Consider the following 17,835-nt stretch of genomic DNA (forward strand, 5'->3'; position numbering starts at 1 on the left):
ATATATATGAAAGGCACAGATATAGGATGGGTGACACCTGGCTTGACAACAGTACATGTGAAAGAGATATGGGGGTCTTAGTAGACCACAAACTGAACACGAGTCAGCAGTGTGATGCACTGGCCAAGGAAGCCAATGAGATTCTGGGCTGTATCAATAGGAGTATTGTGTCTAGATCAAGGAACATAATAGTACCTCTCTATTATGCATTGGTTAGACCTCACCTGGAGTATTGTGTGCAGTTCTGGATATTGCAATTCCAGAAGGATATTGATAAGCTGGAGCAGGTCCAGAGGAGGGAAACCAAAATGGTCAAAGGTCTGGAATCCATGCCCTTCGAGGAGAGACTTAGGGAGATGGGGATGTTTAGTTTGGTGAAGAGAAGGTTAAGAGCAGACGTGATAGCCATGTTTAGACCAGGAAGCAGGAGAAACAGGGGACAGGCAAAATGACACCTAGGCTTGGGGGAAATGTTGGGGCACCTTCTCATACATAAACGAGGAAACATGGGGTCACTCCACTACGAAGTACACAGCTGCAACAAAGCCTGCAAGTACACAAAGGGCCAGTGTGTGTATGTGTGTGTGTGTGTGTGTGTGTGTGTGTGTGTGTGTGTGTGTGTTCACACTGTTTTGGGTGGAGGAAACTTGAACGTAGTTCAAAGAAACACTTCTTTGATTAGCAGTGGCGTAGGAGGTTAAGAGTTCTATCTAATCTGAAGGAACTGGGTTTGATTCCCAGCTCTGCTGCTTGAGCTGTGGAGGCTTATCTGGGGAATTCAGATTAGCCTGTGCACTCCCACACATGCCAGCTGGGTGACCTTGGGCTAGTCACAGCTTCTCGGAGCTTTCTCAGCCCCACCCACCTCACAGGGTGTTTGTTGTGAGGGGGGAAGGGCAAGGAGATTGTCAGCCCCTTTGAGTCTCCTGCAGGAGAGAAAGGGGGGATATAAATCCAAACTCTTCTTCTTCTTCTACAGAAAAGGTGAGGAACGTTTTCTGTCCTTACCGAGGAAGCGTGCTGCAGTATGTCTTATTTCTATCTGGGGGTGATGAAGATAACCCAAGGCCTGGGAGATGAAAATGTGGATATTATCGTGGTTATTCCTGGTCTGTCAAGAAAGAAAGGAACAACAAATTACAAACACTGACGTAGCGCTCACAGTCCCAAAAAAGTTGGGGACCCTTACTGTAACAGGTTGCAACGTTATGCAGGATCAGTGCCAGTTCGATGTCTTCTGCCACAGTCTGGGATGCTCTTGGGCCCGGGAGAAACAGGAAGCGGCGGTGGCCAGCCAGCTGCAGCCTTTCCTGGGCAGAAAAGATCTGGCCACTGCGGTGCATGCTCTGGTGCGGGGGTGGAGCTTTACAACATGGTGCCTGGGGTGAGCCCTGATTGCAACGCTCCCACACAGCTGCACCCCACCCCTGACCTTCACTTGGAGACCGGGAATGGGTCTATTTGGTGCTAGCACCAGCTTGCCTGGGCTTAGCTTTAAACCACAGGCTCTCTGAGGCCAGGATCAGACTGAGCACTGGGGGCGGACCAGCTCTAGCTTTATACTGCTGGCTCCGCACGCCAAGCTGCCCATCTGGTCAGGCTTCCAGCCTGCAGTTTAAAGCTGGACCTGGGCAAGCTGAGGCCAGCATTGAACCGGCCTGCCCTGCCCCAATTTCCACATTAAGATCAGGGCCCGGGGGAGCTGGCTGGGCCCACGCCCAAACTCCACACAGAGATCAGGGGTCGGGCAAGTGTGGCTGGTCCCACTCCTAATTTCCACATGGAGTTCAGGGCTGGGGCACAGTTGTGAGGAGGTGTGTGGCCCTGCAATGCGCACCCGACAAAGTGGTGCCCGGAGCTCCAGTCCCCCTCCCCGTACCCCTCTCACTATGCCAGTGCTCTGGTGATGTCTAGATTAGATTACTGTAAATACAAAAGGCCCGGGCTCGTGCAAAACGAACTGGAGCATTTCTTCCCAGTCTTCACTCAATTCCTTCACAGAAACCGGCAGCCATGCGAAGAGGGAAATCGGGATAAAATAAACCTGGATTGTAAGATACCAATTGTAACCCAGTATAACAGTGCCGTGCACAAACGGCCTAAGATGGTCACACTGGAACAAAAAGTCATAACTTTTAAGATATCCTGAAGGGTTTTGATGGCTGAGAACAAAACTGAAAGAGATCCTGCAGTTACAGTGGATACCTTAATGAAAATTTAATTCATTGTGCAGAAGTACAGAAAGTAAAGTGTATGCTGGGATTAAGAAAGGAACTGAGAGTGAAATGGCAAACATTGTAATGCCCTCGCACAGAGCCATAGTGTGGCCTCCTGGGAATACTTGTTGGGATTTTGCCAGTGTCTGTCACCACTCAGTTATAAAAGGGTTTACTGTTGGTATGTAAATGAGTTGCTGAAGTCACTGTTTATGACCTGATCTATTGAAGATTGAATTTGCGGTTTTCCAGATGTTCAGGGGATCCGACGCCTCTATCAGTTTCTACCAGCATGGCCAATTGGCCATGCTGACAGAGGCTGATGGGAATTGTAGTTCCTGAACATCTGGAGAGCCGCAGGTTCCCTACCCCTGGGTTAGCTGTTGGTCAGTGAGATAGCCAGGGCTTACGTGTTAGTGAGCTCATACACCTGAAGTTATAAAGTTAACTCTGTTTCTTTGTTTGACCAGACATGACACCAGAGAGGAGACACAAGGTAGAGACATCATGTGAGATAGCAAATAGGAAGAATCACAGAATCATAGAGTTGGAAGAGACCCCAAGGGCCATCAAGTCCAGCCCGCTGCAATGCAGGAACACACAATCAAAGCAAAGATGTAACCAAACGTACAGTAGTATAGATGTGTAACAGGAAAAAAAGGATTTCTTATTTTATCTCCATGTAACCCTCCCTTTATAGTTATTTATAAAAAGCAACTAAGAATCTGTCTCTTCTGTTCTACTTTGCTAATGTATATATTTACCCAACAATACTGAGTACAGTTCTAATTACCATATCTCCTAAAGGACACAGCACAGTTGGAAATAGTAAAGAAGAAGGCATGGGAGATGATGAAGAGGTTGGAACATGTTTCCTATGAGAAAAGGATGAAGAATCTAGGACTTTTCAGTTTAGAAAAATGACAACCAAAGGATGGACATGACAGGTGTATAAAACTATGCCTGGATCTTTCCTCCCTCTCTCATAATGCTAATACGCAAGGGCTCACAATGAAGCAGATGTGTGGCAGAAGAAAAGAAATACTTATTTACACAGTGAGTGAATAAGATGTGGCGTTCATTGCTAGTGGAGGTGGCCGTGGACAACGAGAACAGGTGGCTTAAAAAGAGGGCTGGACAGATTCGTGGAGGATGAGCGGTCCATCAACGGCTAGTAAATACCAATTAATATTGCAGCAAAAGTTTGATCTCAGTCTGACCTGTCAATTGTAAGCAGGTTGAAAGTGTCGAAGGTGGGATCAGTGAATATCCCTGGTACATACTGCACTCTGATGAGGCCCCGTCTGCACATGCAGAATAATGCACTTTCAATCCACTTTCACAATTGTTTGCAAGTGGAGTTTGTTATTCCGCACTGCTGCAAAGTGCACTGAAAGTGGATTGAATGTGCATTATTCTGCACGTGCGGAAGGGGCCTAAGACAGAGAGGTAGGAAAATGGGTTGCACAATTTGTGGACCTGACAAAATGCTTTTTACAATCAAGTGCAAGAAACAAGCATTATATCCAGCCAAAGAGGAGTCATGTTTGAATGCATTTGATGCACAATAGTTAGAGATGTTTGCAGCCCCTCAGAATGTACTGACCAGGTACTTCCACACATTCACCAAGCAGCTCCAGGTGTCCTCCCAAGCCATGGTGCGAAACATCAGCTTCAGATGAGGCCATCCAAGAAAGAGCCCACAATTCAAGAGGGTCAGCTTGCATCTCTGAAACGACGTTTAAGGCAAACGCCCGAGATGAGAGACTCTCACTGCAGCATTCTGCAGCATTTGCATCTGCTTGAGGCAGCAGGAGCCCCAAAGACCCCTCTGACCCCCTCTCCCAATTCCCACCACCCTGCCTGCTCTCGCTGGCCTTTGAAGGATGTGGGAATTGGAAAGCCCTGCCGGATCAGACCAGCGAGGATTCCTTTCCCTACAGTGGTCAGTCATACAGGGCACATTGAGGGCAAGGCCAAATCCAGCCGGCTCAGCCCTGGTCGGAAGGGGCCCATCTTTCTGAAAGCAAAGCATCTTCTGTCCACACAAAAGGATGCCGTTCCAGCAGCAGGGAGCCGGTGGTAGAATACGAAGCAGGTGAAGCGCTCCCTTCCACAGGACTCACCATGGCCACGGTGTTGTCTCTGTCTTTCAAGTGGAGGAGCAGAGCGAGCAGACTGTAGACCACCTCCTTCTTCAGCAAGGCCTTGTCAGCCTCTTTTGCCCTCAGCACCAGCTGCCCAAACAGCGACACGGCACTCGCTCGGACGTCTGCCCTTTCCTGATTGTGGCGTTCAAAAGACAGCAAGGGGGCAGAGGATGAAGCAGTGCAAAGTTTTATGGGTTTCCCCCACCAGTTAGTGATTTCCCCCCTGCCTTTGCTCCAAGACTCCAGAGTGGCCCCCATATCCTCTCTTCCTCCCGTCTCATCCTCACAGGAACAACCGTCCAAGGGAGGCATAGCTGAGAGCGTGCCTGGCCCCAGGTCTCTCAGCAACCTTCCACGGCAGAGTGAGGCTTTGCAACTTGGGGTTCCCAGGCCCTTCGGCAGTGGCGGAGCGAGGGAGAACTGCACCCAGGCCATGCCTGTGTCCTGCGCCCCACCACGCCCCTGCACTGGCGCGCGTCGAGTGCATCGTGCCCCACCCGTCCCCTTGGCGCTATGCCACTGCCCTCCGGTGACACTCTAACCACTAACCAGAAGGAGCTGCCTGCTGCTGTTGCCCCGGCCTGTGGCTGAAACAGAATTCTGGGCTAGAGGAACTTGCATTTGACCCAGAAAATAAATGTGTAGGCTTTATGGAAACCATTTCCCCCAGGATCCAATACTTACATCCTCAAAAAACGAGCGAACATTCAGAGCAAGGTCAACACAGATGGGCCCGATCCACTGGCCATCCATGTCATAGATGGTGACCATGATGTCCTTTAGCCCTTGAATTATATTTTCTTCAAGTCCACCAAATACAGAGTTAATTAAGGCAGGCAGCTGGTCCCGTAGAAATTTAACCTGAGCAACAGAAAGAGAGGGTAGAGGCAGGAAAGGGTCACGGAGGCAGGAAAGGGTCACGGAGGCACCCTTTGATTGTGAGCTGAAGATAGCACAGTCTCCTAGGATGCCAGGCAAGAAATCCCAGGTCACCTTCAGCAATGGCTTTGGGCACCAGTTTAACACAGGACTTGGAGGGCCTTCATTTCTCATAGTCTCATACTGGTTTTCACTGACAGTCTAAATAGCAGTGCATAACAAACAACAAATATAGTAATTGAAATCCCTAGCAAAGGTATAAAACAAAAGTAAACTGGTCAACCAATAAAAATCAACAGTGGCAGGATCGTGAAAATAATTTCAGAAGGCAAAAGCCAAGTGTTGAAAAAGGACAACACACGTCCCTGCCCCTGCCGGCCTCTGACAAGATACATGTGCAAGAGGCCAACTGCCTCTACAAAAAAATAAAGTATACAATAGGCAATAACACCTATGGACTGGCTGTTATTTTGCCCAGGCTTCATCAAGCCTATTCCTGCACATGAACGGAAAGCCTTTATTGGCATGTTAAAAGAACACCGCAGCTACAAAACAAACCAATACAGCAAAACACATCCAATATAAACCCGCAAGACACATCAGTCCGTGTTCACATCTTCAACAAAAAGAAGGCCACCAATTCACATTACACTAAGCCCGAACCACCCAACAACAAGCACATTCTGTCTGCATCATACTGGCCATGTTTGTTATGATTACTATTAGCAAGAGACAGAAATTAAGACACATATTAAATCTAAAATTAATACCGCAGATAAACATTTCAGAGCTGCTACAGAGACATTCTAAATTCCAAGGTGAATATATTGTAGTTTAGGAATAAAATATTAAAGTAAGGTGGCGTAATAAGGAAGAGAGAAGTTAATTGCTTATGCTCTAAACATACTTAGACCCAATACTGGATTATTTGCATTCAATTATTTCAAGGAGAAAGTTTGCCACAATCTCAGGGTTGGTATTCCTGCACATAATGATACAAATACAAAAAAAAGATACAAATAAAAAACCAGATGTGCATATATACATCAGTCTGATGCTCTCAAATAACTATAATTCATACTTATTTGGGGTCTAAGTCTTACACACCAGGAAAAGTAAGTATGAATCACAGTTGTTTGAGGGCATCAGACTGACATATGTATGCACATCAACAGCCATGTTGTTATTCCCGCAGCTTCTCACTGGGTCAACTCAGAGAGATAAAAATGGCAGCTTGCCCCTAAGACTGGCTCTCCATTTCAGCCCCCCCCCCCCCACAACTGAAAACCTGCAATGCCTCTGACTTGCATCCTGCGGCATTTCACACGCACTTGTCTCCATTAGCTTTCTGGGACTCTTCTGCTCCTTCTCACCTTCCCTTTCTGGAACACAAAATTGCTGAGGCCTTTCTGACAAAGCTCCCTTATGACAGGATTTGCGGTGGCCAAGCCTTCCTTGAGATGCTCCTTCAGGCTGAACCTGTTCATCATCTTGACAGCAGATGGACTCTTGAGAAACTGCAGTGGAAACACCACAGACAGACAACTCTCTAATGGCAGTGAGATCATTTAAAAGGCTCAACAACTCTTGGACAGAGAACTCACAAACAGAAAAGTAAAGTACGATGCTGAGACAGGCCGTAAGTATCTTGTTTATCTGCGGTATTAACCACAACAAGGTCTTGAGTGGCTGGAAAAGGCTCCAACACATCCATTCTCAACCCAGAATGTTCTCTCAACCCAGGAGAGAACATTCCTGGATATGCTAAATGACTGTGGCTTAGAGCAGATGGTTGTAGAACCAACCAGGGGAGAGATGATCCTAGATCTAATTCTATGTGGGACCCAGGACCTGGTGCGGGAAGTCAGTGTTGTTGAGCCGATAGGGAACAGCGACCACAATGCTGTCAGATTCAATATCTCTGCATGCGAACAAGTGACAACTGCTAATGTAGTTACATTCGCCTTCAGAAAGGGAAATTTCTCAAAGATGAGGGGGATAGTGCGCAGGAAGCTGAAAGGGAAAATCAAGAGAGTCAAAACTGTCCAAGGTGCTTGGAGGTTATTTAAAAACACAGTCTTAAAAGCTCAGCTGGAATGTGTTCCGCAGGTTAGGAAAGGCAGCGCCCAGTCCAAAAGAAAGCCACCATGGTTAACAAGGGAGGTTGAGGAAATTATTAGGAAAAAAAGATGTCTTTTAGAAAATGGAAGTCCCGAAGTTCCCGATTGAATATTAAGTTACATTAGACTAAACCTTCTTGTTCTTCATAACAGGTGTAAGGGTTATATAGAATAGAAAATGATTAAGAAACAATATTTATAGAGTAATAGCATGTACTAATATAAAACACGTATGATAGACAATTTTTTTCCCCTTTTCTTTAATTGTTAAATGAATCAAGAACAGTCAGGTGTAATAGCGAGACTCTAGAACAAAGTATATGAAATAGGTTGAAGGGGAAGTCTCAACAATTTTCTTTCTTTATAACAGCTTTTGAGATTTATCGGTTTAGATTATGTAGAACTTGCTATACAGATATAGCCGTGGAAGCATGACATGAAAATATTTATGTTTGTTGTTGTCTGTCTGTTTGTTATTTGTTGTTTTTTGTGGGTGTGTTTGTCGCATGCCCTTTTCTCTTTTTTTAAAAACAATAAAGTATATTCAAACGGAAAAAAAAATGGAAGTCCAACTTAACTGATGAAGAATACCAGAGAGAACACAATGGTGGCAAAAGAGAAGCAAGTTAGCTGTAAGGGAGGCAAAAAAGGATTATGAGGAACGCATGGCTGCGAACATCAAGACCAGCAACAAACAGTTCTTCAAGTACATCAAAAGCAGGAAGCCAGCTAGGGAAGCGGTAGGCCCGTTAGATGATGAAGGAACAAAAGGTGTGCTAAAAGATGACAGGGAGATTGCAGAGAAGCTGAATGAATTCTTTGCATCTGTCTTCACCCAAGAGGAGGTGAGGAAAATTCCTGCACCTGAACCAAGCTTCTTAGGAGGTGAGATCTGAGGAACTAGCTTGAAGATGAGAGTGGTAGACAAAGGGAAGGAAGTTCTGGCAGCCATTGATAAACTAAATGCTACCAAATCCTGGCCCCAGGATTGCATTCATCCAAGAGTTCTCCTAAAGAGCTCAAGCATGAAATTACTGATGTTCTCACCATTCAATATGCAACTTATCCCTGAAATCCTGCCTCCATCCCTGAAGACTGGAAGATGGCCAATGTCACACCAATCTTTAAGAAAGGATCTAGGGGGACCCAGGAAATTACAGAGCCAGTCAGTTCTGACATCTGTTCCTGAAGTAAATTAAAGTAGAATCTTATCATTAAAGATAAGATTATTAAACATAGAAGAAATAGCAAGACCACTGCTGAGGAAGAGTCAGCATGGCTTTTGTATGAGAGCAAGTCCTGTCTTTACAAAACTTACTAGAGTTCTTTGAGGGGTGTAAACAGACATGTTGATAAAGGGGAATCAATTGGACATTGTCTACTTGGATTTCCAAAGGCTTTTGACAAAGTTCCTCACTCCAGAGACTGTTAGGAGCGAAACTCAGCAATGAAGCTAAATAAGAGGGAAGTCCCTCCTATGGATTAAAAACTGGTTGAGGAGCAGGAAGCAAAGGGTGGAGTATAAATGGGAAATTCTCACAATGTGGAGTAGAGATGTAGGGAGTGGTGTCCCCAAGGATCTGTATGTGGGACCAGTGCTCTCACTAACTTCTATTCATAAAATGACCTGGAAGTAGGGGTGGAGTAGTGTAGGGTGGCCTAAGTTTGCAGGATGATACCAAATTATGTAGGGTGAGTAGAAGGAACCAAGTAAAGGGATTCACGAAGATCTCCAATGGACCTTGATAGAATTAGGTGATTGGGCCAAGAAATGACAAATGCAGTTCAATGCCTTAGGAAAATGTAAAGTGAAAATTTTGCACATAGGGGCAAAAAAATCCAAACTTCACATACACACGCTTACAGGGGTCAGTGCTATCAGTCACAGACCTTCAGGAAAGCGGGATTTAAGGCGTCTTAGTTGTGATAGTTCCATGCAAGATGTCAACTCAATGCATGGCAGCTGTAGAAAAGAGGCAAAAGCTCTATGCTGTGGGATGAATTAGGAAAGGAGATTGATAATAAGAGCTGCAAGGGAGTTGTCATGCCCTTTATATAAAGCTGTGGATGCGACCTGCAAGCACTTGGAGTCCCATGTTCATTTCTGGTCGCCCACATCTCCAAAAGGATACTCAGAGAGATAGAAAAAGTGCAGAGGAAGACAGCAGGAGGATGATTGAAGAGTTGGGGCACCTTGCTTATGAGGAAGGAGGCTGCAATTTGGGACTCTTTAGTTTGGAAGGGAGGCAGCTGAGGGGGGATATGAGATTAGAGTCCATAAGATTATACATGGGGTAGAAAATGTTGGCCTTAGAAATTTTTCTCTCTTTCTCACAATGCCTAGAACCAGGGGGCATTCATTTAGAAATGCAGGGGAAAGAATTACTGGACTAATGAAAGAAAACACTTCTTCATAGCGTGTAGTTAGTGTTTGGAATATGCCACCACAGGAGGTAAGTTGTACCCACTAACCTGGATGTTAAGCTTTAAAAAAAGGGGCTTGGACAGATTTATGGAGGGAGGAGTCCAGTCTCTGGCTGCCCATCTTGATCCTCCTTCCAGTCTGGGGTTGCAAATGCAACCAGCAGACCAGATTGCTCAGGAGCATGGCAACAGCAGAAGGCCATTACTTTCACATTCTGCATGCCCAGGCTCCCAAAGGCACCTGGTAGGCCACTCACGAGGAGTAGCAGTATGCTGGACTAAGATGGACTCCAAAGATGCGTCCAGGCTAGTTCTTATGTTCTTATGTTCTAATGTCCTCAGCCAGTGCCCACCCTCGCTCAGAGGATCTCTTCTGCATCATTCAAAGCTCCTGCGGGTGGTCCAAGATCACTGTCTGTCTCTCTGCCACCAGATGCCTCTTTCTCACCTCAATAACTAGAGCCAGCGCTGTCATCTTCTTCAACTCATCCTCCTCCGTGCTGAGGATGAGAGCTGCCTCCCCAAAAATACCAGGAATCTGAGAACTGCCACACTCTGCCATAGCCCTGGACATGGGACACAAAGGAAGTGAAAGTTCCATCCTGGTTGCTGAGAACTTAAGAGGGCAGCTCTGAACGGAGGCAAGTGATGGTTCACGTGTATGAAACAGGCATCACAGACGTCCAATTATTTCCTCTCCGGGCTGCATGAGACACAGGAGAAAGAGAGCACAGTGCCCAGGAGCAGGGGCGGCAGGGATGGCCCCGTGCTTCCAAAGAGAGGCTTCCTGTGGGGGCAGCCCCATGCTTCTCCTGTTACAGCACCACAGAGCGCAACGCCCAAAGGACAGGGCAACCACAGATGGGGGGGGGGACAGACAGACAAACAAGGGATAAATTGTAACTGGGACTATTGCAACTCGCTCTACCCTTCCCTTGCGTTTGATCCGGAAGTTAAAACTGGTCCAACATGTAGTGGCTCGCTTGCTCACCGGGGGGTGCCTTTCGAGATCATATCCAACCTGTGTTGCGCTGCCTGCATTGGCTCCCAGTTGAGTTCTGGATCATCTTCAAGGTGTGGGTGCTGACATTGCTTCCAAAGGAGGCCTTGGCGGCCTGGGACCCTCGTGCACCTCCGGGTCCGCATTTTATATGTCCCTGCACCGGCCTCTGTATTCGGCAGAGGCCATTTCTATAGAGGTCCCTGGCCCCGCAATGATGCGACTGGCCTCCACCCGGGCCAGGGCCTTTACGGCTCTGGCCCTGGGCTGGTGGAATGCTCTTCCTCCAGCTATTCAGGCCCTGCGGGACCTTGGTGACTTCCACAGGGCCTGTAAGACCGAGCTGTTCCACCGGGCCTTTGGAGAGACCAGTCGCTGAGGGTGCCCCCCTCTGTTCTCCTGTTTTTGAGAGCCCTTAACATCATTGGGGCCCACCGTTCCCCCCTCCTCTTCCTTAGGAGGGTTTTAAGTAGGGGTTTTTCATGGGACCGATTTAGTGTAGTAATTGCTGTTTTGATGGAAATTAGCATTTTATCGTCCACGGAGCCTAAGTTATTAACTGTAGGTATTTATTTATTGCTCAGTTATTGATCCGCTCCTCTTGCTATGCCTGTGTTTTATGATGATTTATGTATGATGATTTGTGTTGTACACCACCCAGAGCCCTTGGGGGATAGGGGAGTGAGTATATATAGGCTCAGGCTCTAAAACAAACAAACAAACAAACAAAACATAATAATGTGATAGTAGTAGTAGTATTGAAGGAGGAGGAGGAGGAGGAGGAGGAGGAGAATGGCGTGACACACCCACATACATGCACAGATCCCCCCCCAGGGGGCCTTACCTTGCAATGAGGTGGATACCTTGTAGGAACTGCTCGGGGGTGCACAGCACATTCCACCCTTGCTGGAACTCGATGCAAGCGTAAACCTCCCAGTCTCCCGCCATGGAGAACAAATTTTTCATGATCTCCACTGAAGTACTATAAATAGCAAACCAACGAAATCCAGTAAATGCACAGACTCAGAACAGCAACATGGAAGAAAGCCCCCCCCCTCCCCCCCGCCATGCATCTTGACCCTCCCCTGAACTGGGTTTCTTGGAATGGAGATCTGGGCACAGAACTCACAGCACAGACACTGGCTTGGGGGGCGAGAGCTGTGGACGCTACTTCCCAAGGGGCACGCTGCAGCGCTTCCCCCTCTTATAACTGTGCCTCGGCCCTGTTTAGGGTTGTGGCGCAGTTCAATGCTAGCTGGCAGGACTGGACCCACTCTGGAAATCCGCATGGAGCTTGGGAGATCTGGGCAGGTGGCAGCACTGCTACTACTGCTAGCCCTCAGGCTCTTACTGGGAGCCTGCAACCAAAACTAAACAGAGAAGGCTGAAAGCCCGGCTCTAGAATAAGCATTAAACTGCAGGAGCTGAACTCCAGAATAAGCAGGCCTCCCTGAATTCCATGTGGACCTCAGAACAGGGTGGCTGACCGCACACTTGAACTCCACATGGACTTTGGGAGCAGGGTTAGTCAGGCTGGCCCCGCTAGCTGGCAGTGCCCCATGGCTGAGCCCCGGGTGCTGCTTTAGTAATGTGGAGCCCTGGAGCACATTCATGACCCCTGAGCAGAACATGAGGTCCTTTTAATTTGTGGTTAAGGTCTGAAAAATCCAGCTTCGAGAGACTCAAGGGAAGAGGCAGAGGGAGCCCTACAGGGTGCCACCTTCTAGATTTTTACAGCAATTCCAAAAGAAGGCATCCCCAAAATCTTGTACCCAAGAGTTCAAGCCCAAGACATCAGGGATGGCCAGGGACCACATGTATGAGGCAGTCTCATGGGCTGCACTGGGACCGGCTTGCACACCCGTGCAGAGGAGGCGTGGTGGTGCATTGCCATGAACCTCCTCTTTGCCCCGTGCACTAGAGCCGTCCTCTAACGACAGCAAGGCTAAATGTGTCCTGAGGGGTACCGAACTTTGCTGCCTCTGGTGTGCTGCTTGGTAAATAGCATCACTGACCTGTCAATCATATGCATGCATGTGGATAAATAGCAGGACGTGGCAGCTATTCCTGGGTTCTGTTTAGCATCTGAGACAGTCAGTTTCTGGCATGTGATCTTGCATTTGTGCTGTTGGTATAAAAGCCCGTTCTGGGGCAACTCTCCAGACGCCACCCATGCTTTCAGTCAGACGTGAGTTGTGAATTCCCCACCAGGAACATAATTCCCAGCTGCACAGGGGCCTGATTCAGAGAGGATACTTAAGCCCCCTACCCAGTCCTTTCCTGACCTGAAGCAGCATGGGGTGTGTGTGTGTGTGTGTGTGTGACTTGTGCTGTTTCTGGCTTCAGGTTGACCAGTGTGGTACACACAGGTTTCCCAACGGGGCAAACAGAACCCCTCTTGGGTCTGTTTCATGTTTGAAAATGGTGAAAGGAGGAAGGCGCGAGAAGGCACCCTCTGCTTGTATGCTCTGGCCCAATCCGAACTGGGCTGCCAGTGCAGCTGGGAACTGAGTTACTAGCATGGAACCAAAGTGCATTTGACAAAAAGCCCATTTGGCAGACCTGGATGTGGACGGCTGGATTTTGTAACATGCAGCTAGATCCTGAGGAAGCTTGTGATGCACAAAGGTCAGAGACTCCTGAAGGTCCAATCCTGCCACAAGCTACAGTTTCAAAGTTCTGCTGTGGTCACCAAAAGCAACACCTTAGCAGCAGCAGCACCCAGTGGCCACCGTTCCTGGCAAGACCTCCAGATGCGTTCCTTCTTCTACTGAACAAAAAGGCTGGTCTCCTGGTACCTCTGAAAGCTGCGAGCGCCGGGGGTTTCTTTCAGGATGAACGCCTGCCTGGCTTTTAGGGACTCGGGCAGGTCCAGCTGCATCACATACAGGACCTGTTTGAGGGAAGGGATGAACAACTGCAGGTGCATCTCCACAAGGGCTGCCCGGTATCCAGGGATGAGGAAAGTCTCATAGATGACATTCATGGCCTAGTGGAGAAAGACAACAGAAGACACAACTCTCAGGGCAAAGCGCCTCTCTGGCTGCATACCCCGTCCACACAGGCCTGGGGGACGCTCCCACTGTCCTGAGCCAAGCCTGATGGTTTTCTCCTTCTGAGGAGCCTCCCTCCACTGACTCTTCCACCAGACGATGACTCATTTCTGCCACAGGAGGCTTCTTAGGCCAGAGGAGGGCTTCCAGCTGGGCCTCAAGGAGTGCGGCAGGATGAGTGCTGTTGTAGGCGCTGAGCGGGGAGCAGTTCTGCCATTGCTGGGTGAGAGGAAACCATCCAACTGAAGGGCTCTGAGGGAGCTACCACACTACAGCTCACCTGGCACTGAATCTGCAGTTACTGAGGACAGCCTTGGGCGGGATAGTCCAGGCCCGCTCGATCTCATCAGATCTCAGAAGTTATGCAGGATCCACCCTGGCAAGTATTTGGATGGGAGACCTCCAAGGAACACCAGAGGCCTGACACAGAGGCAGCCCCTGGCTAACTACCTCCCGACACCTCTTGCCTTCAGAGCCCCATCATGAGTGTCTGAAAGTCAGCTGCGACTTGACAGCGCACGCGCACGCGCACGCGCACGCACACACCCACACCCACACCCACACCCACACCCACACCCACACCCACACACCCCAAGAAAAGAACTGCAAGTTGTTTTCTAGTGATGGAAGGCGGCCCATATGGCCAGAGTAGGCAGGGCAGTTTCCAAGCCCAGTGAAGGTCAGAGCAAAGGCTTATTCTGACAGGCCCCCCCAGCACCAACCCGCTTCTCCATTTACTCACAGCCAGAGACAGTCTGGTGCTGTTTTCATCCAGAGTTTCTTTGGCCTGGAGGTTCTTCAGCAGAAGGTGGAGGACTTGGGTGGCCACCTGGGGTCCCACGGCCATCGCAGTCCAGAGCTCACTGGCGTGCCTATGAAGCCCCCAACATAGTATGTGTGCATTTATTCATTTGCAGACTTCATGTCCCACCTTCTGTCCAGCCAACCCCAGCAAGGTGGTGAACAATCAAAAGAGGAACTTGGTAAAACCATTTTAAAAAATTAAAACTAAAACACACACGTAAGAACCCAGCCCCAGCAGAAGGCAGGAAGGATTTGCCACTCAGGGAGCACGAGGAGGCAAATCAAACACAAGTCTTCATCCACCCAGTGGCAAAGGACAGCAACAGAGAGAGGGGTGAACAGACAGTGAGGGAACTCCACAGCTTTGGTGCCACAACTGAGATCGCCTTCCTTCAGACGGCCACCCGCCTCGCCTCAAAAGACAAGGGGACCAGAGGCAGCGCCCCAGGCGACGGCCACAGCTGGCATTCAGGTCTGCTTGGAAGGAAATGGTCCCTAAGGCATACTGCTTCCAAACCATCAGCGCCAGCCCCTTGAATGGTGCTCAGGCGCATGGAATCACAGGGTGGGGTCAGACAGGGCACCCAATCCATGCCCCACCCCCATCAAGGCAGCCTGGAGCATCCCTGAGAAGTGTTCGCCCAACTGCTGATTGAAGACTCTCAGAGACGAGGCGGGGGGAGCTCCCCCAAGCAACTGATTCCACTGATGAACCACTCTTGTTACAAACATTGGGTCCTAATGTCTAGCCGACACCTTTCTGCCTGCAATTCAAACCCATTATTGCGGCTGCTGTCCTCAGTTCCCTGCTGTCATGAGCCAGTCCCTGGACACTGAGGACTCTGCCGCAGAGCCTGAAGGCACGGGGAAGTCCGAGCGGGCTCCTCACAAGGAGGGGAGGGCGGCAGAGCCCGTTCCAAGCCCTTCCCTGCAAGCCAAGGAGAGCCTGAAGCTGTGCAGTTGGGAGAAGAGAACCGTCAGGAATATCAGAGGCGCCAAAGAACGAGCCAGCTGCACACAGGAGACGGAGGCTACAGCTGCAGGGTAAAAGGAAGAGTGATTGCATAGCTGCAGTAGGTGTGGCAGAAGGCTCCACAAAACAGAGGCCTCTGCATCTGAGGAGTCCTTGCAGGATCCCAGCGTCAGTACCAAGAACTGCCTGCCTTGGGCTTAGCTCTGCCTGGGTGCCGTGAGTATACTTCCTGGTCAGCTCCATGCGCCTGTGCCTTCACTGTGGACTGCCTTGACCATGCCTGCTTCCTGCCCTGACTGTGGGCTGGCTGACCACGCCTCGCTTGCTGTCCGCCTTGACTCTGGCTCTCTTGAGGCCACACCCTAGCTCCTGCCTGCCTGCAGCCCACCGGGCGTCCTCTAAGTGACAGCCCTTCATAAGACTTCAAGAGAGCTGTCGTGTCGCCCCCCCCCCCCCAACCCTCCTCTTTCTTGGACTGAGCATTTCCAAGCCCTTTGGTCTCCCGGCCCCTGGTCATCCTTGTCGCGCTGCTCTGCACTCGCTCCATTTTGCCTGTGTGTGTTTTGAATTGAGGCCTCCAGAGCTGCACACAGGACTCCAGGTCCAGCCGGCCGGTATGATGTGCAGCAGGACTATGACATCTTGTGATGTGGATATTGTGCCGCTACTACTGGGAGCTTGTGCTGATGGACCAGAACCTGAGTGATCATATGTTCCCTGTGACCCACGGCACTCTGTGACCCAACTGCAGCCTCCAGAGCAGCCCCACGTAGAGCACGTTACAGCAATCTAGTCAAGATGTTACCAGAGACTCTACCACATGGGCTGAATCTTTTCTTCCCAGTAGTTCATCAGTGGCTAACCAGTTGACCTGGTAAAGGCTCTCCTGGCTATGGCCGTTGCCTACTTATCTAGCAGTAGGGCCAAATCCAGCAGTACCCTCAAAGTATCTACCTGCTCCTGCAGGGGACCCAGCAGAATCCCAGTCCTGTCTCACAGTCCCAGTACTATGAATGCAGCCTCCTAACTGGACGTGTCCTGGACAGGGGACTTTGCTAGGAAGGCAGAGTAGTTATAGGAACCTATATAGGACAGTGATACCTCCTCCCTGGCTTACACTGATGGATAACCAAGTATCCTGGGAGACACAGTTATTTGAGGCTAATCCCTCTCATCTCCCCCAACCAAGAAGAAGAAGAGTTGGATTTATACCCCCACTTCTCTCCTGTAAGAGAAGGGCTTACAAAAGGGCTTACAAACCCCTTCCCCCCCCACAACAAACACCCTGTGAGGTGGGTGTAGCTGAGAGAGCTCCAAAGAACCATGACTAGCCCAAGGTCACCCAGCTGGTGTTCCCCAGATAAGCCTCCACAGCTCAGGCGGCAGAGCGGGGAATCAAACCCGGTTCTCCAGATTAGAGTGCACCTGCTCTTAGCTACTATGCCACTGCTGCTCCCTTTGTGATACATGCTGGATCGCCATCTTGTCTAGGATTAAATCCTGGATGGCTGTTCTTTTTCTCACGACCAACCAGAAATTTAACAGCAAGATTTTGTAGCCTGGAAAGTGTTGATTTGGTCAGTCTCGAAACACAGGTGGAGACAAGGTGCCTCCAAGGAGACGATGGGCATGGTCTAGGAAGCCAACACTTTACCTCTCTATGGGTATTGAGAAGGACAGGCAGCTTTGCACCACTTCCTCCATGTGATCAGGGATCATTAAAGTTAACGCCTTCAGCACGACCTTCCGGGTCCAGTAGGATGAGTGCCGCAGCTGCAGGCACCTGTAGATCGATCCCACCACGTCTTTCACCTGGAAGAAGCCAAAGAGCTTAAGACCTTCATAAAGTTACACCGTCACAGTATTCAATGTATCACTCTGGACAAAATCCAAGCCTTGTTTTGGGCTCGAAAGGCTCTGCTCGAATTTTTCCACGTGTGGTAGAAGATGGCTGAATAAGTTTTGCAGTCTCATCAGTCTGAACGCTGGATGGCCATCACACAGATTCTTAAGGGTATGCAACTTACTTTTCTCCCTGGCCGGCACTCTTGTAGCTCCAGCTGTTTTTAAGCCTCAGATTATTTAAAATCCGAGGAGTTCCATGGTATGTTGTGCCAGTGTGGACACCGGCTCAACATACCCTATTAGCATCGCAGTACAACAGCTGGTGCAGCAGCTGAGATGGCGCAGGAGGTGGCTGTCATTCAGGGAGTGCT

At 49.2% G+C, this 17,835-nt stretch overlaps 1 protein-coding gene across 1 annotated transcript in view; it reads right to left on the reverse strand.

Annotated features, from left to right (window-relative positions):
- The window catches only part of LOC125439670 (maestro heat-like repeat family member 5), a 98,260-nt gene that overhangs the window by 8,822 nt on the left and 71,603 nt on the right, over window positions 1-17,835 (reverse strand). Inside the window, exons 19-28 of the mRNA XM_048508787.1 lie at window positions 17,274-17,431; window positions 14,585-14,714; window positions 13,588-13,778; window positions 11,634-11,771; window positions 10,238-10,355; window positions 6,619-6,762; window positions 5,051-5,227; window positions 4,343-4,498; window positions 3,823-3,945; window positions 1,009-1,111 (exon numbers count right to left, since the gene is read on the reverse strand). Of these exons, the coding sequence (XP_048364744.1) occupies window positions 1,009-1,111; window positions 3,823-3,945; window positions 4,343-4,498; window positions 5,051-5,227; window positions 6,619-6,762; window positions 10,238-10,355; window positions 11,634-11,771; window positions 13,588-13,778; window positions 14,585-14,714; window positions 17,274-17,431 (1,438 nt within the window). The remainder of the gene's footprint in view (window positions 1-1,008; window positions 1,112-3,822; window positions 3,946-4,342; window positions 4,499-5,050; window positions 5,228-6,618; window positions 6,763-10,237; window positions 10,356-11,633; window positions 11,772-13,587; window positions 13,779-14,584; window positions 14,715-17,273; window positions 17,432-17,835) is intronic.

Source organism: Sphaerodactylus townsendi, linkage group LG10, assembly GCF_021028975.2.
Source record: "Sphaerodactylus townsendi isolate TG3544 linkage group LG10, MPM_Stown_v2.3, whole genome shotgun sequence".
Taxonomy (NCBI): Eukaryota; Metazoa; Chordata; class Lepidosauria; order Squamata; family Sphaerodactylidae; genus Sphaerodactylus; species Sphaerodactylus townsendi.